The sequence below is a fragment of the Solanum stenotomum genome, chromosome 5 (assembly GCF_019186545.1).
Source record: "Solanum stenotomum isolate F172 chromosome 5, ASM1918654v1, whole genome shotgun sequence".
NCBI lineage: Eukaryota > Viridiplantae > Streptophyta > Magnoliopsida > Solanales > Solanaceae > Solanum > Solanum stenotomum.
The window spans coordinates 35503094-35515621 of record NC_064286.1 but is presented as its reverse complement, the minus strand read 5'-3'; the positions used below and the strand labels follow the sequence as shown (position 1 = coordinate 35515621).

General features: G+C 35.6%; 1 protein-coding gene across 1 annotated transcript; it reads left to right on the top strand.

Annotated features, from left to right (window-relative positions):
• Window positions 1-11403: 11403 nt before the first annotated feature.
• Window positions 11404-12006, top strand: LOC125863885 (pentatricopeptide repeat-containing protein At1g50270-like). The gene has a single exon (XM_049543859.1). The coding sequence runs from the start codon at window positions 11404-11406 to the stop codon at window positions 12004-12006; it is 603 nt and encodes a 200-aa protein (XP_049399816.1).
• Window positions 12007-12528: the final 522 nt, after the last annotated feature.

Genomic DNA, 12528 nt, shown 5'->3' with positions numbered 1-12528 from the left:
AGGGTTAGATACTCATTCAAACATGTAAAATCAACTAAAGAATTAATTATGTAAATCTTGGAAAATAATGCTTAGCACCGAGTGGATATGGAAAATGAGGTGAAGGCCTCTCCCGTCGATGCAATAGGTCGGGTCATCCAAAGGAATCTCATGAGATGGAAGCTCTCCCATTAATGAAATAGTTGGGGTTTCTAGAAGCAATCTCCCTATCCCATAACATCTACCCACACAGGTCTTTATCTAGTGGATCCACCTAAAAGCTAAATATGTTAGTTCTACCTTAGGCAAGTAGGATGCCTTCTTTTGGTGTGAGGTTATGGGACACCATATTCCATGTAGCTCAACATGGTCTAATATTCCCACTTGGAAGTGGGAGGGGGTGAATATGGATTTTATTGTGGGCTTGCCTCGTACTCGGAAGGAGCATGATTCTATTTGGGTCATTGTTGATAGGATGATGAAAACAGCCCACTTTATTCCCGTCAAGGTTACTTTTTCGGCGGAAGACTATGCTAATTTGTACATCAAAGAGGTAGTAAAGTTGCATGTCCCATTTTCTATCATATTGGATAGAGGTGCTCAATTTACTTCACACTTTTGGAAAGCATTCCAACAAGGGCTTGGTACAAATGTTAAACTTAGTACCGCTTTCCACCCTCAAACGGATGGTCAAGCCGAACGCACCATTCAAACCTTAGAAGACATGTTGAGGGTGTGTATGATCGATTTCAAGGGTAATTGGGATTTGTGGTCTCTTAGGATAACAGTAGGGGCATTTTTTATCCCAAAATGTAACGAAGGGTATAAATGGTCTATTTCATATAGTTCGGTGGTAATTTTGACCCTTTTTCGTAATAATAATAATAAAATAAACAATACATGACAATGATAACACTAAAAGCAACAAGAGATGAGCAAAATTGAAACAACATAGTAATAATATAATAATAACAACTACAGCAAAAAATTAACTTAACTTATATCCAAATTAAATTTTATTTAACCGAACAAATCAAATATCTAAAAGAAACTTAAACAAAGAGTTGGAATCCATAAATAAGCATCAACAATTAATAATAAATGAATAAAACATATAACAAAAATTACTAAAAAATCCAAAATCATCATGTAACAACAGACATAGTAAACCTGAAATAAAGTGGAGTAAATAAACTATCACTGGAAAATGAACAATTTCAACTAGTAATGAAACAAAGCAATAGTCACGAACCCATAAAATTTAACAAATAAATAAATCAAATAATAAATATATAAAATCATCCTTGACAGAGCTAAACAGTAAGCTCAACTTATTCACAAATGCAAAGAACAACCCATTCAACAGTAAACTATCAAAATAAAAGAGAAGAGTGTAAAGATTGTCACCGACAAAAGTAGGAATGGAGGCAGTGAAACGGATCTTGTTCGTCGGAGTTTCGTTTCACGGTGGATTGTTGTTCGTGGATGAGGTGAAATAGGACTGGTTCACATTTTCGAGCTCTTGGATCTTGTTTTTGGCGGGTCTGGAGATTTTTGGTGGAGGAGCTTCGTAAGTTGCTGTTTGGAGGTGAGAACTGGTGGGTTGAGTGATGTTCCGGGTCTGATTTCACTGAGAATGGAGATCGTTTTGGTGTTGCTATTTCCCGTCGGAGCTTAGAGCTCACCGGTGATGGGGGACTGAGAAAATGGAGAAAACAGATTTGGTTTTGGGATGTCTGAGGTCGCTGGATGTTTAAATAGTGAGGGTTTTGGTATTAGCAACTGTTTCTCGATGGTAAGAGGGCTTAGAGCTCATTGTTCACCCAAAAAGGGGTTTTGGTGCCTGGTTTGAGGTCTGGTCGAAACAGTGAAGGAAAGAGATTATTTTATAGGTTGTTTGTGTTGGGTATGTAGCAAGAATTAATGGGAAATGGAGGGAAGATGAAAAGAGAGGAACTTGGAAAGCTGGGAACTTGCAAAGTCCTCTTATGCTTTAGTGAAAAGGCGTTTCTCCCTCATCGGTGGTGGAAAGAAAAATAGAAGAGTTTAAATATAGAAACATTCCTATTAATTGTTAAAAGGGTTGGAAAGAGGTACCCCCTTCGCGCCGTCGTCGTCGCTCGGCTCAGCTTCGGCTTTGGAAAATTATCTATCGAGAGATTATAAATGGCCAACATGTTTCAATTAATTAGTTAATTAGCCGAAATGTTTTGATTATTCAGTTAATTGATCGGACTCAGATCCGCACATGACCCGTTTTATTTAAATTCTTTCCTGTTTTATTTGAATTTCCCGCTGTTGGAAGTGACTATTCTGAAAGGTTGCAACTTTCAGAAACAGCCATGACCGTTTGAAAGGATGCGAACTTTCATGAATGGTCCTGTGGATTCTGGAAGGGTTGCAACCTTTCGGAACCAATTCCTCTTGCCTATAAATACATTGATTCTTCAGATTTTTTCCTTACAATTTTTTCTGATTTCTTCTTCTTCTGCACAAAGTTTCTTCGTGTACTTTACTGTTGTTGAGTGGTTTGCTGGCACAAGAGTTTTAGGTTTCAATAAACTGGTGATTGAAATCATTCTATCATGGGAGGACATATTCAAAATCAAACCTCAAATACTAGATGGGAATAATTTCCTTAAGGGGACACTGTGCATTCACTGGGCTTGATCTTTTTCGTTCTGTCTTTTGCCAGATTCTGGTATGTTTTAGAGATTTCAGTTGTTCTGAATTAATTTTTGTTCTTCTGTTCTTACTGGTTAATTAAAACTTTGGTTACTTCGTGTTTCTGCAAAGTTTATTGGAATCAGTAATTCTGTTTTAAACACAGATTGGCAACAATCTTAAGGAAATTATTATTTTATTTTTAATCTGTGTTTCTAGTGGAGACAAAAACCTTCGTGGTTTTATACTCCTTTGAGTCTGCAATTTTAAGTTATTGCTTATTAAGTCTGTATTGATTTGTGTTTATCAGAAATGGAAAACAACAATGTTACAGTGGTTGTTGCTGCACCATCCCAAACTGTTGTACCACCAGCAGAGAAACCAGGAAAATTCTCTGTTGCGAATTTCAAAGGATGGCAGCAACAGGTATTTTTCTGGCATACCACTCTTGGTCTGCAAAAATTTACCAATGAAGAAACTCCAGTGCCTGCTGCTGAAATGCCAGACAGAGAAAAATTCATGATTATTGAAGCATGGAAACAGGCAAACTTCCTATGTAAGGGCTACATTCTGAGTGCTTTAGATGATGACTTATATAATATTTATAGTGCATTGACAATTTCGAAAGAATTGTGGGATACAGTTGAGAAGAAATATAAGACAGAAGATGCATGCTTGAAAAAGTTTGTGGCCGAAAAGTTTTTAGACTATAAAATGGTAGATAGTAAAACTGTTGGATCACAGGTGCAGGAACTTCAACTTATTTTCCATGATCTGATTGCTGAAGATATGGTAGTAAATTAAGCTTTTCAAGTGGCTGCAATGATCGAGAAGTTGCCTCTTTCGTGGAACTATTTCAAGAAATATCTAAAGCACAAACGTAAGGAAATGAAGCTTGAAGATCTTGTGATTCGGCTAGAGATTGAGGAAGATAACAAGACCGCTGAAAAGAAGTCTCGTAAGAGTTCGACAATGATTGGAGTTAATATTGTTGAAGAGGCTCCTGCCAAAGGCAGGAAGAGAAAGAAATCCAACAGACAGAAATCAGAATAGGCCAAGAAGAAATTCAAGGGCAACTGTTACAACTGTCGTAAGGCTGATCACAAGTCTTCTGACTGTCGTGCTCCAAGAAAGGACAAAGACAAAGACAAAGGCAAAAGTCAAGCAAACATTGTGAAAGAGATGGAAGATGCAGATGACCTCTGTGCAATGATCTCAGTGTGCAACTTAGTTGGAAATCCCAAGGAGTGGTTTCTCGACTCAGGTGCCACTCGATATATTTGCTCTACGAAAGAAGCTTTTGCAACGTACACTCCTGCTGAGTTCGAGGAAGATTTTTTCATGGGGAACACAACAACAACGAGGATTGCAGGAACTGGGAAAGTAATGTTGAAAATGACATCCGGCAAGGTGTTGACTTTGAAAAGCGTTTTGCATGTTCCTACTATTAGGAAGAATTTAGTTTTTGTTGCACTGCTCGTTAAGAATGGGTTTAAGTGTGTCCTAGTTAGTGACAAAGCTGTAATAAGTAAGAATGAGATGTTCTTAGGAAAGGACTACCTCATTAAGGGCCTCTTCAAACTTAATGTAATGGTTGTTGACAGTATTAATAAGAATTCTACTTTTGTTTACTTATTGGAGTCAAATGATTTATGGCATGCCTATTTGGGACATGTAAATTACAAAGTCTTGCGAAAATTGGTTACTTTAGAAGTATTGCCTGATTTCAAATACGATAAATCAAAATGCGAAATTTGTGTGGAAAGTAAGTTTGTTAAACATCCTTATAAGTCTATTGAAAGAAATTCAAAACCTTTAGACTTAATTCACACAGATATATGCGATATGAAGTTGACGCCATCTCGTGGTGAAAAAAATATTTTATAACTTTTATTGACGATTGCACTCAATTTTGTTATGTATATTTGCTCAACAGTAAGGATGAATCAATTGATGCATTTAAGCAATACAAAAATGAATTATAGAATCAATTGAATCTAAATATAAAAATGATTCGGAGTGATAGGGGTGGAGAATATGAATCTCCTTTTGCAGAGATATGTTTGTAATATGGTATTATTCATCAAACTACTACACCCTATACACCACAGTCAAATGGTTTGGCGGAATGGAAGAACAAAACATTAAAGGAAATGATGAATGCCTTGATAATCGGCTCTGGTTCACCGTGAAACCTTTGGGGTGAAGCCATCATAACGGCTAATAAGATACTCAATAGGGTACCCCGTAGTAAAACGCAATCAATTCCATATGAGTTGTGGAAAGGAAGGAAACCCAACTTGAAATATTTCAAAGTGTGGGGGTGTCTAGCCAAGGTAGAGGTTCATTTACCGAAGAGGGTGAAAATTGGACCCAAAACAGTGAATTATGTATTTATTAGATATGTTGTGAACAATAAGGCCTAACGGATTTTAGTTCACAAATTTGATGATCCTGAGATTCATTATATACGATAATTGAGTCAGATAACATTGAGTTCTTTGAACACATTTATCCGTATAAAACTGACTGTGAGTCAACAAGTGATATACCTAAACGACCACGAGAAGAATCAACGGAAAATGCACTACCTAGTGAGAATCCAAGACGTAGTAATCGCCAACGAAAACCCACTTATTTCGGATAAGATTTTGTGGCATTCTTGCATGAAAATGAGCCTCTAGCATTTAAAGCAGCTATCTTCATCTGAGTCAATCTATTGGAAAGAAGCAGTCAATAGTGAGATCGGATCAATTTTAAGTAATCATACTTGGGAATTGGCTGATCTTCGTCCAGGAAATAAACCTTTAGGATCAAAGTGTATCTTTAAAAGGAAAATAAAAGCTAATGGGACTATTGACAAATATAAGGCTAGACTTGTAGTCAAATGATAAAGACAAAAGGAAGGTCTGGACTACTTTGATACATACTCTCCAGAACAAGGATAACATCAATTAGGATGTTAATAGCACTAGCGGCAGTGCATGATCTTAAAATCCACCAAATGGATGTAGAGACAGCCTTTTTAAATGGAGAGTTGGAGAAAGAAATTTACATGGAACAACCTGAAGGATTTGTGGTCCTTAGTAAAGAAGAGAAAGTGTGCAGACTTGTAAAGTCACTGTATGGGCTCAAGCAAGCACCCAAACAATGGCATGCTAAATTTGACCAACACTACAACAAAAAGGCTCATTAAAGACCAAAATATAGTGACAAGTTATAAATATGGTCCCTAAAATATACCTATAAGGATGATATTATTTACTAGTCCATATTTGACTATATTATTTTCTAAAAATAAAAATGACTGGTCCCTAAGTAAAAAATTTCAGCGGAAACTACAAGAGAAGAGTGGGAACAAAAAGTGAAAAACTAAAAGGCTCTAAAAAATTCTCTCTCTATAGTAATAACCTAAAACCCCAAAATCCATTAATAAAAGTAGTAGATCTTTCTTTCTCTCTCCAGCAATATGCAAAAATCGTTGATGTATCCTTAATTTTTTCTCTCTTGCTCTATGAAACAAGCTTTGAAGTCCCTAAATCTTGAAAGTTGAAGGCATTATTGGCAGAAAAATTTCCTAAATCTTGATGTTTGAAGGCATTTTTTGGAGAAAAACATTTCATCTAGCTATGTAGATCTAAAGTAAGTTTATTCCTCCATATTCATCTCCCTCTTCTTCTTTTTTCGTATAATCTTCCATTTTTCTTTCTGATGATTGAATATTATGTGATTTGGCTCTTATAGATACTCAATGTTATTTTGTTAGGACCAAAAATGATAGTTTTGTAGGTAAGGCTGGGGTTGAGGGTCAAAGAGGAGATATTTGAGAGTTTATTTAAGTATTTTCTTTGTTAGGGTGGCATAATTGCTAGGGCTGCCAAGAAATTTTGGTAAGGCTGACATTGAAATTATTTTGTCTATCGGGTGATGGATTCGTTGAATATTTTTACCATTAGTGTCTGTAATTTCAGTACCCAATTTGTGTGCTTTGATTTTGAATGGTTCTTTTTATTGTATTATCAGTGTATTTTCTGACACTGAAAAGATTAGACGAGAAAGATACAAACTTATTAATGAGATTTTTTAAAGTATTTGATTTTTTTTGTCTATGAGTAGCTTGAGGATTAGAAAAGAAAGAAACAACATTGTTAATGAGCTTTGTTAAAGCATCTAATTATTTTTTTGTCTATGAGTAGCTTGAGGATTAGACGAGAAAGAAACAAAATTGTTAATGAGCTTTGTTAAAGCATCTGAAATATTCACTTACTTTGTTTATTCAATAGCATTCTAGTATAATTCTACTTTCTCTTTTTTAAGATTTTACAATTTCATGAACAACATTGACTCGAAACTAGCTGTCAATCTTTGCTTTCAGGCACTATTGTAAATATCAAGATACTTTTTGATCTATACATCTTTCATGAGTTCAATAGTTGAGTCCAAAATCGTTGAGAGAAATACACTTTAAGAGAGTTGTTGAGAAGTAGTAGTATTATTAATTACTATGAGAGAAATTGTTTTCTCTCAACACTCTATTGGTTGAAGTTAGTAAAATTTAGTTTGAGTGAATTCTATTTCTACTTACTTTTGATCAATTTAGTGTATTCTTTATTTGATTAAAGTTAAGTTATCACAAGAACTTTAAAAGTATGTGTTTCATATAATATACTTCATAGTAGTTACCTTTTTTTTGCTATTTCAAATGTTGTTTTGAATTGTTCTTTTCTACTACAACTATGGCTGCATATTGATCTCTAAAGTTACTACTTGTGCATTTTTGAAGTCTTAAGCTACTTGGAAATTTGTGGTTGTTTGTCATTGTTGTTTTGTGGTTCTTGATTTCAATTAGATTCTAGATAGTTACTGAAATTGCTAGGATCGTCATGTAGTTTGATAAAAAAAATTGTTGGAGAAGTTACTCATGAGCTTACTCAAATATAGGCGAGAAGCAATATAAACGCAATAAATAGAGCTAAGTTGAAGATGCTTCATCATATTAGTAGTGTCACGACCCAAGCCTAGGGCCTAGACGTGACCGGCGAATGGGGAACCCGAAGGAACCCCAAACAAGCCTCATAGCGTATCATTACACATCCTTGGTCGCGGAAGCAATTAAAATGACCATAAGCAATAAGCATAATCAAAGGGGGAAATCGGGACTAAGGGAGCAAGAGAAAAAAAAGAAGAAATGGTACATAAATACCATAGATGAGTCAAGCTCAAGCATAATACACAACTTGTCCAACACCACCTCTAAACATGAGTACTTAGCGGGGGCCAAGACAAACTACCGGGCTCACCCTCATAGTCAAAACATAACTAAAAAGAAAAGTCTTATACATAGCAAAAGATCATGAGCAACGTCCCCGGAATGGAGGACTCACCAATAACCTTGATAGGAAATCGTATTAGCCACGCGGAGGAGGATGGTCAAGCGGTGCTCCGGTCCCTACATGGTGACATCATGTAGGCATAGAGTATGCGTTAGTACGTTTGAATGTACTAAGTATATGGGATGCAATGCAATGCTACAATAGATGGACATCATAGGAAAAATGCATAATCATACCCGATAGATAGCACATTAGAGAAATGATATGTATAATGATGCTTACATAAAAATCATATTTAGTGGGACGTAGTACATGTGTGGTGAGTGACCATCAATATAGTATTTTCAAGGCCTACCACCCCCTTGGAGAGGCGAAAGAGGTACAAACCCCTCAATGTGGTTACCCGGGCCTACCACCCCCCGAGCTAGGGACCAAGGTACAAACCCCTCGATGTGGTTATACGGGCCTACTACCCCCCGTACTAGGCAACCAAGGTACCAACCCCTCGATACGGTTATACGGGCCTACTACCCCCCGTACTAGGCTTGGTCGACTCACAACACTATATTGAGAAAATCATATACATGTATCCCTTTCATCATCATTTCAATAATTATATAATCATCCGACTCATAGGATGTACATTGGACCTTCCATTTCCTATGAATTCTATAAATGACATTTTATCAAACACATGGTGGGCTATTGTTCATGTAGATAAAATCATGTCTTTCAAGAGTACTAAGTCCAACCAATTCCGAAATACATATAAATCAGCCCACCAACAACATACATATATATATCAACCTTCATAATTTGATCATGGAAGCATGAAAACCATAAACATCACATAATAATTCCATTTCATGATAATATGCAAAAATAGACCATAATAGAATGTGTAGTAGTAATTCCATAATTCAAGAGTTCATAAATGATCATAAGGACCCATAAACTTGAAGTAAAATAGAGGATAAATGGTTGGACTTGTGGAAAGGAAGGTTTCCACAATCAACCCACATACCTCAACTTTGGAGAATCCTTGATGAAGATTGGAATGGAGAATTGATGCTTGAGATTGAGTCTTGAATCCGGAATTAGAACTTGAGATGTTTGAATTTGGTTGAAGATCTTGGTGGAATTTTGGAGAGGGATTAGTGAGTGTTTTTGAGTGTTTTGAAGCTAGAAAGAAATATAACTAAGTATGGGACAATCCTCTTTTTTATAAAAGAAAAACGTCCCAGCCGCTACAGTAACGTAGCTCACTGGAATTTGCAAATCTGCTCCGACAGGTTTTACGAAAATGGTCATAACTCCTTCATCCTAACTCGAAATGAGGTGAAACCAATTGCATTGGAAAGATAACTCGAAGGGCTTTAATTTAATAGGTAGTGGCCCTTCCAGTTCCTTGTGTGCTAAGAGATATGCCCCTTTAAAGTTGACCCTGAAAATCGCATTTTTTGCGATTTTCGAATTTTGATACGATTGCTCTAAAATTCGGGTTAGACCCATTTCCCACTCAATTTTACCCCCTGAATAAGAATATGAAGTCGAATTTCCGAAATCATGCACGGATTTTGAGATATATGGAAATTACAATTATAGATGTTTCCGAAGCACATTTTCGGGCATTTTTGGGGTCGTTTCAAGTAGGAAGCCAATTAGAGAGATTATTTATCAAAATGTGTTATCATCAAATCTTTTTCTGTCTTAATATTGATGAACCGTTCTTTGACATGTTTACTTTTATGTAAAGGGCGAAAAATATGGCAATCCACCAGATTTGGCAACTATCTTTTACGAGACTCGCAAGAAGAATAACACACTTGTTGATTTTGAAACAATCGAGAAGCATGTGTGTTTGGTTAATTGAACATGTTCTTAACATTTACTTATTCTGGGATCTGGAAAAACAAATCTCCTCTATACACTTTGTAGGTTCAAATTCAAGAATTGGTGGAGTCTGAACCATCACTTTCAAGCATAGAAATTGTTGAGAAATGCTTTGGACCTCAAAGTCGTAGTCATGTATTTGGCATTATACAGTGGTGCATCTATAGTAATTCCTCGTTTCGTGAATACATTTAAACTTTCCCTGCTATTTAGAACATGTACAATGTAATGCTATATTTTTTCAGCACACTAACTCCTGATAAAATTTTACAGAGAACAAGGCACTTTTGACTATTTAAGGATTTTCAAGTAAGGATAACAAACTCATTTAGAACATGTAAGCTCTTCTTCCTCTCTCAACTTTAACTTTTTGACTATGTTTTGTTCATTGTAAATTTTAGTTTGCGATTACAGTTTACTCATCACAGTATAAGTACTTCTTGATTTTTTACTGGACAATCGTCATAGCAACATTAAGCTGACTGGAAACTCAGGCTATTTTATGACAATATATTTCTAACTTGTGTAGTCATCGACTGCCTCATATGATGACTTTAGTTAGTAGTCATCAACTGAATTCAGTGTTTGTAGGAATAGTATGTATAATACAATTGATGGGGTGGGAAGAGGGGGAAGTTATTTGTATAAGAACGATGGGGTGGTGATGACAAGAGACCCAAAGCCAACATTGATGTGGACTGCTAAATTACATCAACAATTTGTTGATGTTGTCACTAAGCTTGGTGGTCTTGATAGTCAGTACTCTCTTTTATTTTTGTTTCATTTTGTGCTAATAAATGTTTGGCCATCGTTTTCTACTTTTTGAGTTGGGGATTACTAAATTAACTTGTAACAACAATAATAATATAATAAGTGTAATTCCACAAGTGAGGCCAATGTACTTGGACCTTATTTCTATACTTTGTGAAGGCAGATCATAGAGATTGTTTTCGAAAGACAATGACTGAATTCATTTGTAGTTCCAAAATTACTTCTCTCAGACTTACAGTGGTGTTTTAATTAAGTAGTAATGAACAATTCTTCTGATCAGATTCGAGTGATTCTTTGATACATTTTAAATTTTGCAAGTTGGTTTGAAATGGAGTTATGCATGTAGTAGAGAGGTATAGTTGCAGCAAGATCTTTGGACCATCAGTTCCATTATTCTTTGAAAAAGAGAATACTTTTTGTAGCCATTTTAGCTCTCGATTTTTACTTTATCAATTTGATGAGTATTTTCTAAGCTATTTGGTTAATCTCAATGAGTCAACCATTAGATTGAACCCAATTTTGTTTCTGATACCCTGCTATTCAATGATCCTCTTTTAGATCCATGTCCTTTTTAAGATAAAAGTTTTTATAAGTTGAGTGACCATATGAGGCATTATAAGTTCCAACTTTTGCAATAATTAGTGTTGCAGCTGCTACCACCATAATGTGTACAATAATTTCCCACAGAAAACGGCCACAAAAATCTTAACTGTTGCACCAATTAGTTTTACAACTGCTGTAAATAGATATTTTCTACATTTAAATGCGCCAACATGGGGTTTTTCCTAATAAACATACTTTTCGTTTGCTTCTTAGAGCCAACAATGAAAACCCACATCTCATTTTCCCACAAATATTTAAGTTTGGATATATTTCTGACCAATTTGTGCAGAATTCTTTGGTTTCTAGTTTTTCTAGCAGTGGGTATGTTCACCTTGCACGCCAAGTGTTTGATGATATTATGCATAAGGATGTGCTTTCTTATACTTCTTTGATTGATGGGTATGCCCGGAACGCTCTGCCAATTAGAGCTTTGAAACTTTTCCTGCAGATGAGACGAGCACAAGTTAAGGTAGATGAAGTGGCTGTTGTAGAAGCTCTTTCTCCTGGTGGAACGTTAAGATGTGTTTGGTTTGGGAAGTATCTTCATAGTTTCTATGTCGAGCCAAGGAGGGTTTTTAGGGATGTTTACATTGGTAGTGTTCTTGTTGATATGTATGCTGAATGTGGATTTTGGGATGATGCCTTGAAAGTTTTTAAAGACATGCCTTACAAGAATCTCATTTCTTGGACTACTATGATTGCTGGCTCTATACACTGCAATAGATTTAGGGAAGCACTCTGTTTTTTAAGAGATGCTGTCTAGAAAGGTTGTCCCCAATCAAGTACTTACTGAAAATGACTAGAGTTTGGATTGATTTAGTTAACAAAATGACATGCACATATTTTATGCAATAGAGTAATACTCCTTCAGTTTATTTAGAAATTTTTATTTGATTTAATCACACATCTTTCTGTTTATTTTTATATATAGGTCTTCTAAATGAAAGTTTTATTTCTTTCACAGATTTTGAATGTTGAAATTTGCAAAAAGGTGATGTTAAAACATGTAGATTGACCATTTTTTTTACTGGGAAGGTGAAGGCAACTTTGGATTATAGTTTAAGGATAGTATATGATTTTTTTGCTAACGGTTCATGATCACAATATTGTTACTAGCTTACCTCATTGTTGTATAGTGTGATGACTTATGCTCACCTTATTTTGTAATTACGTTATGTATTATTTATGAAAGCGACAGGTTGTATAGCAAATGCAATGTGATTTGAGGACTAGATTGTTAGTCCTTAAAATCCTTCTGAGTAGGAAATCTGTAATGGTTGCGAAA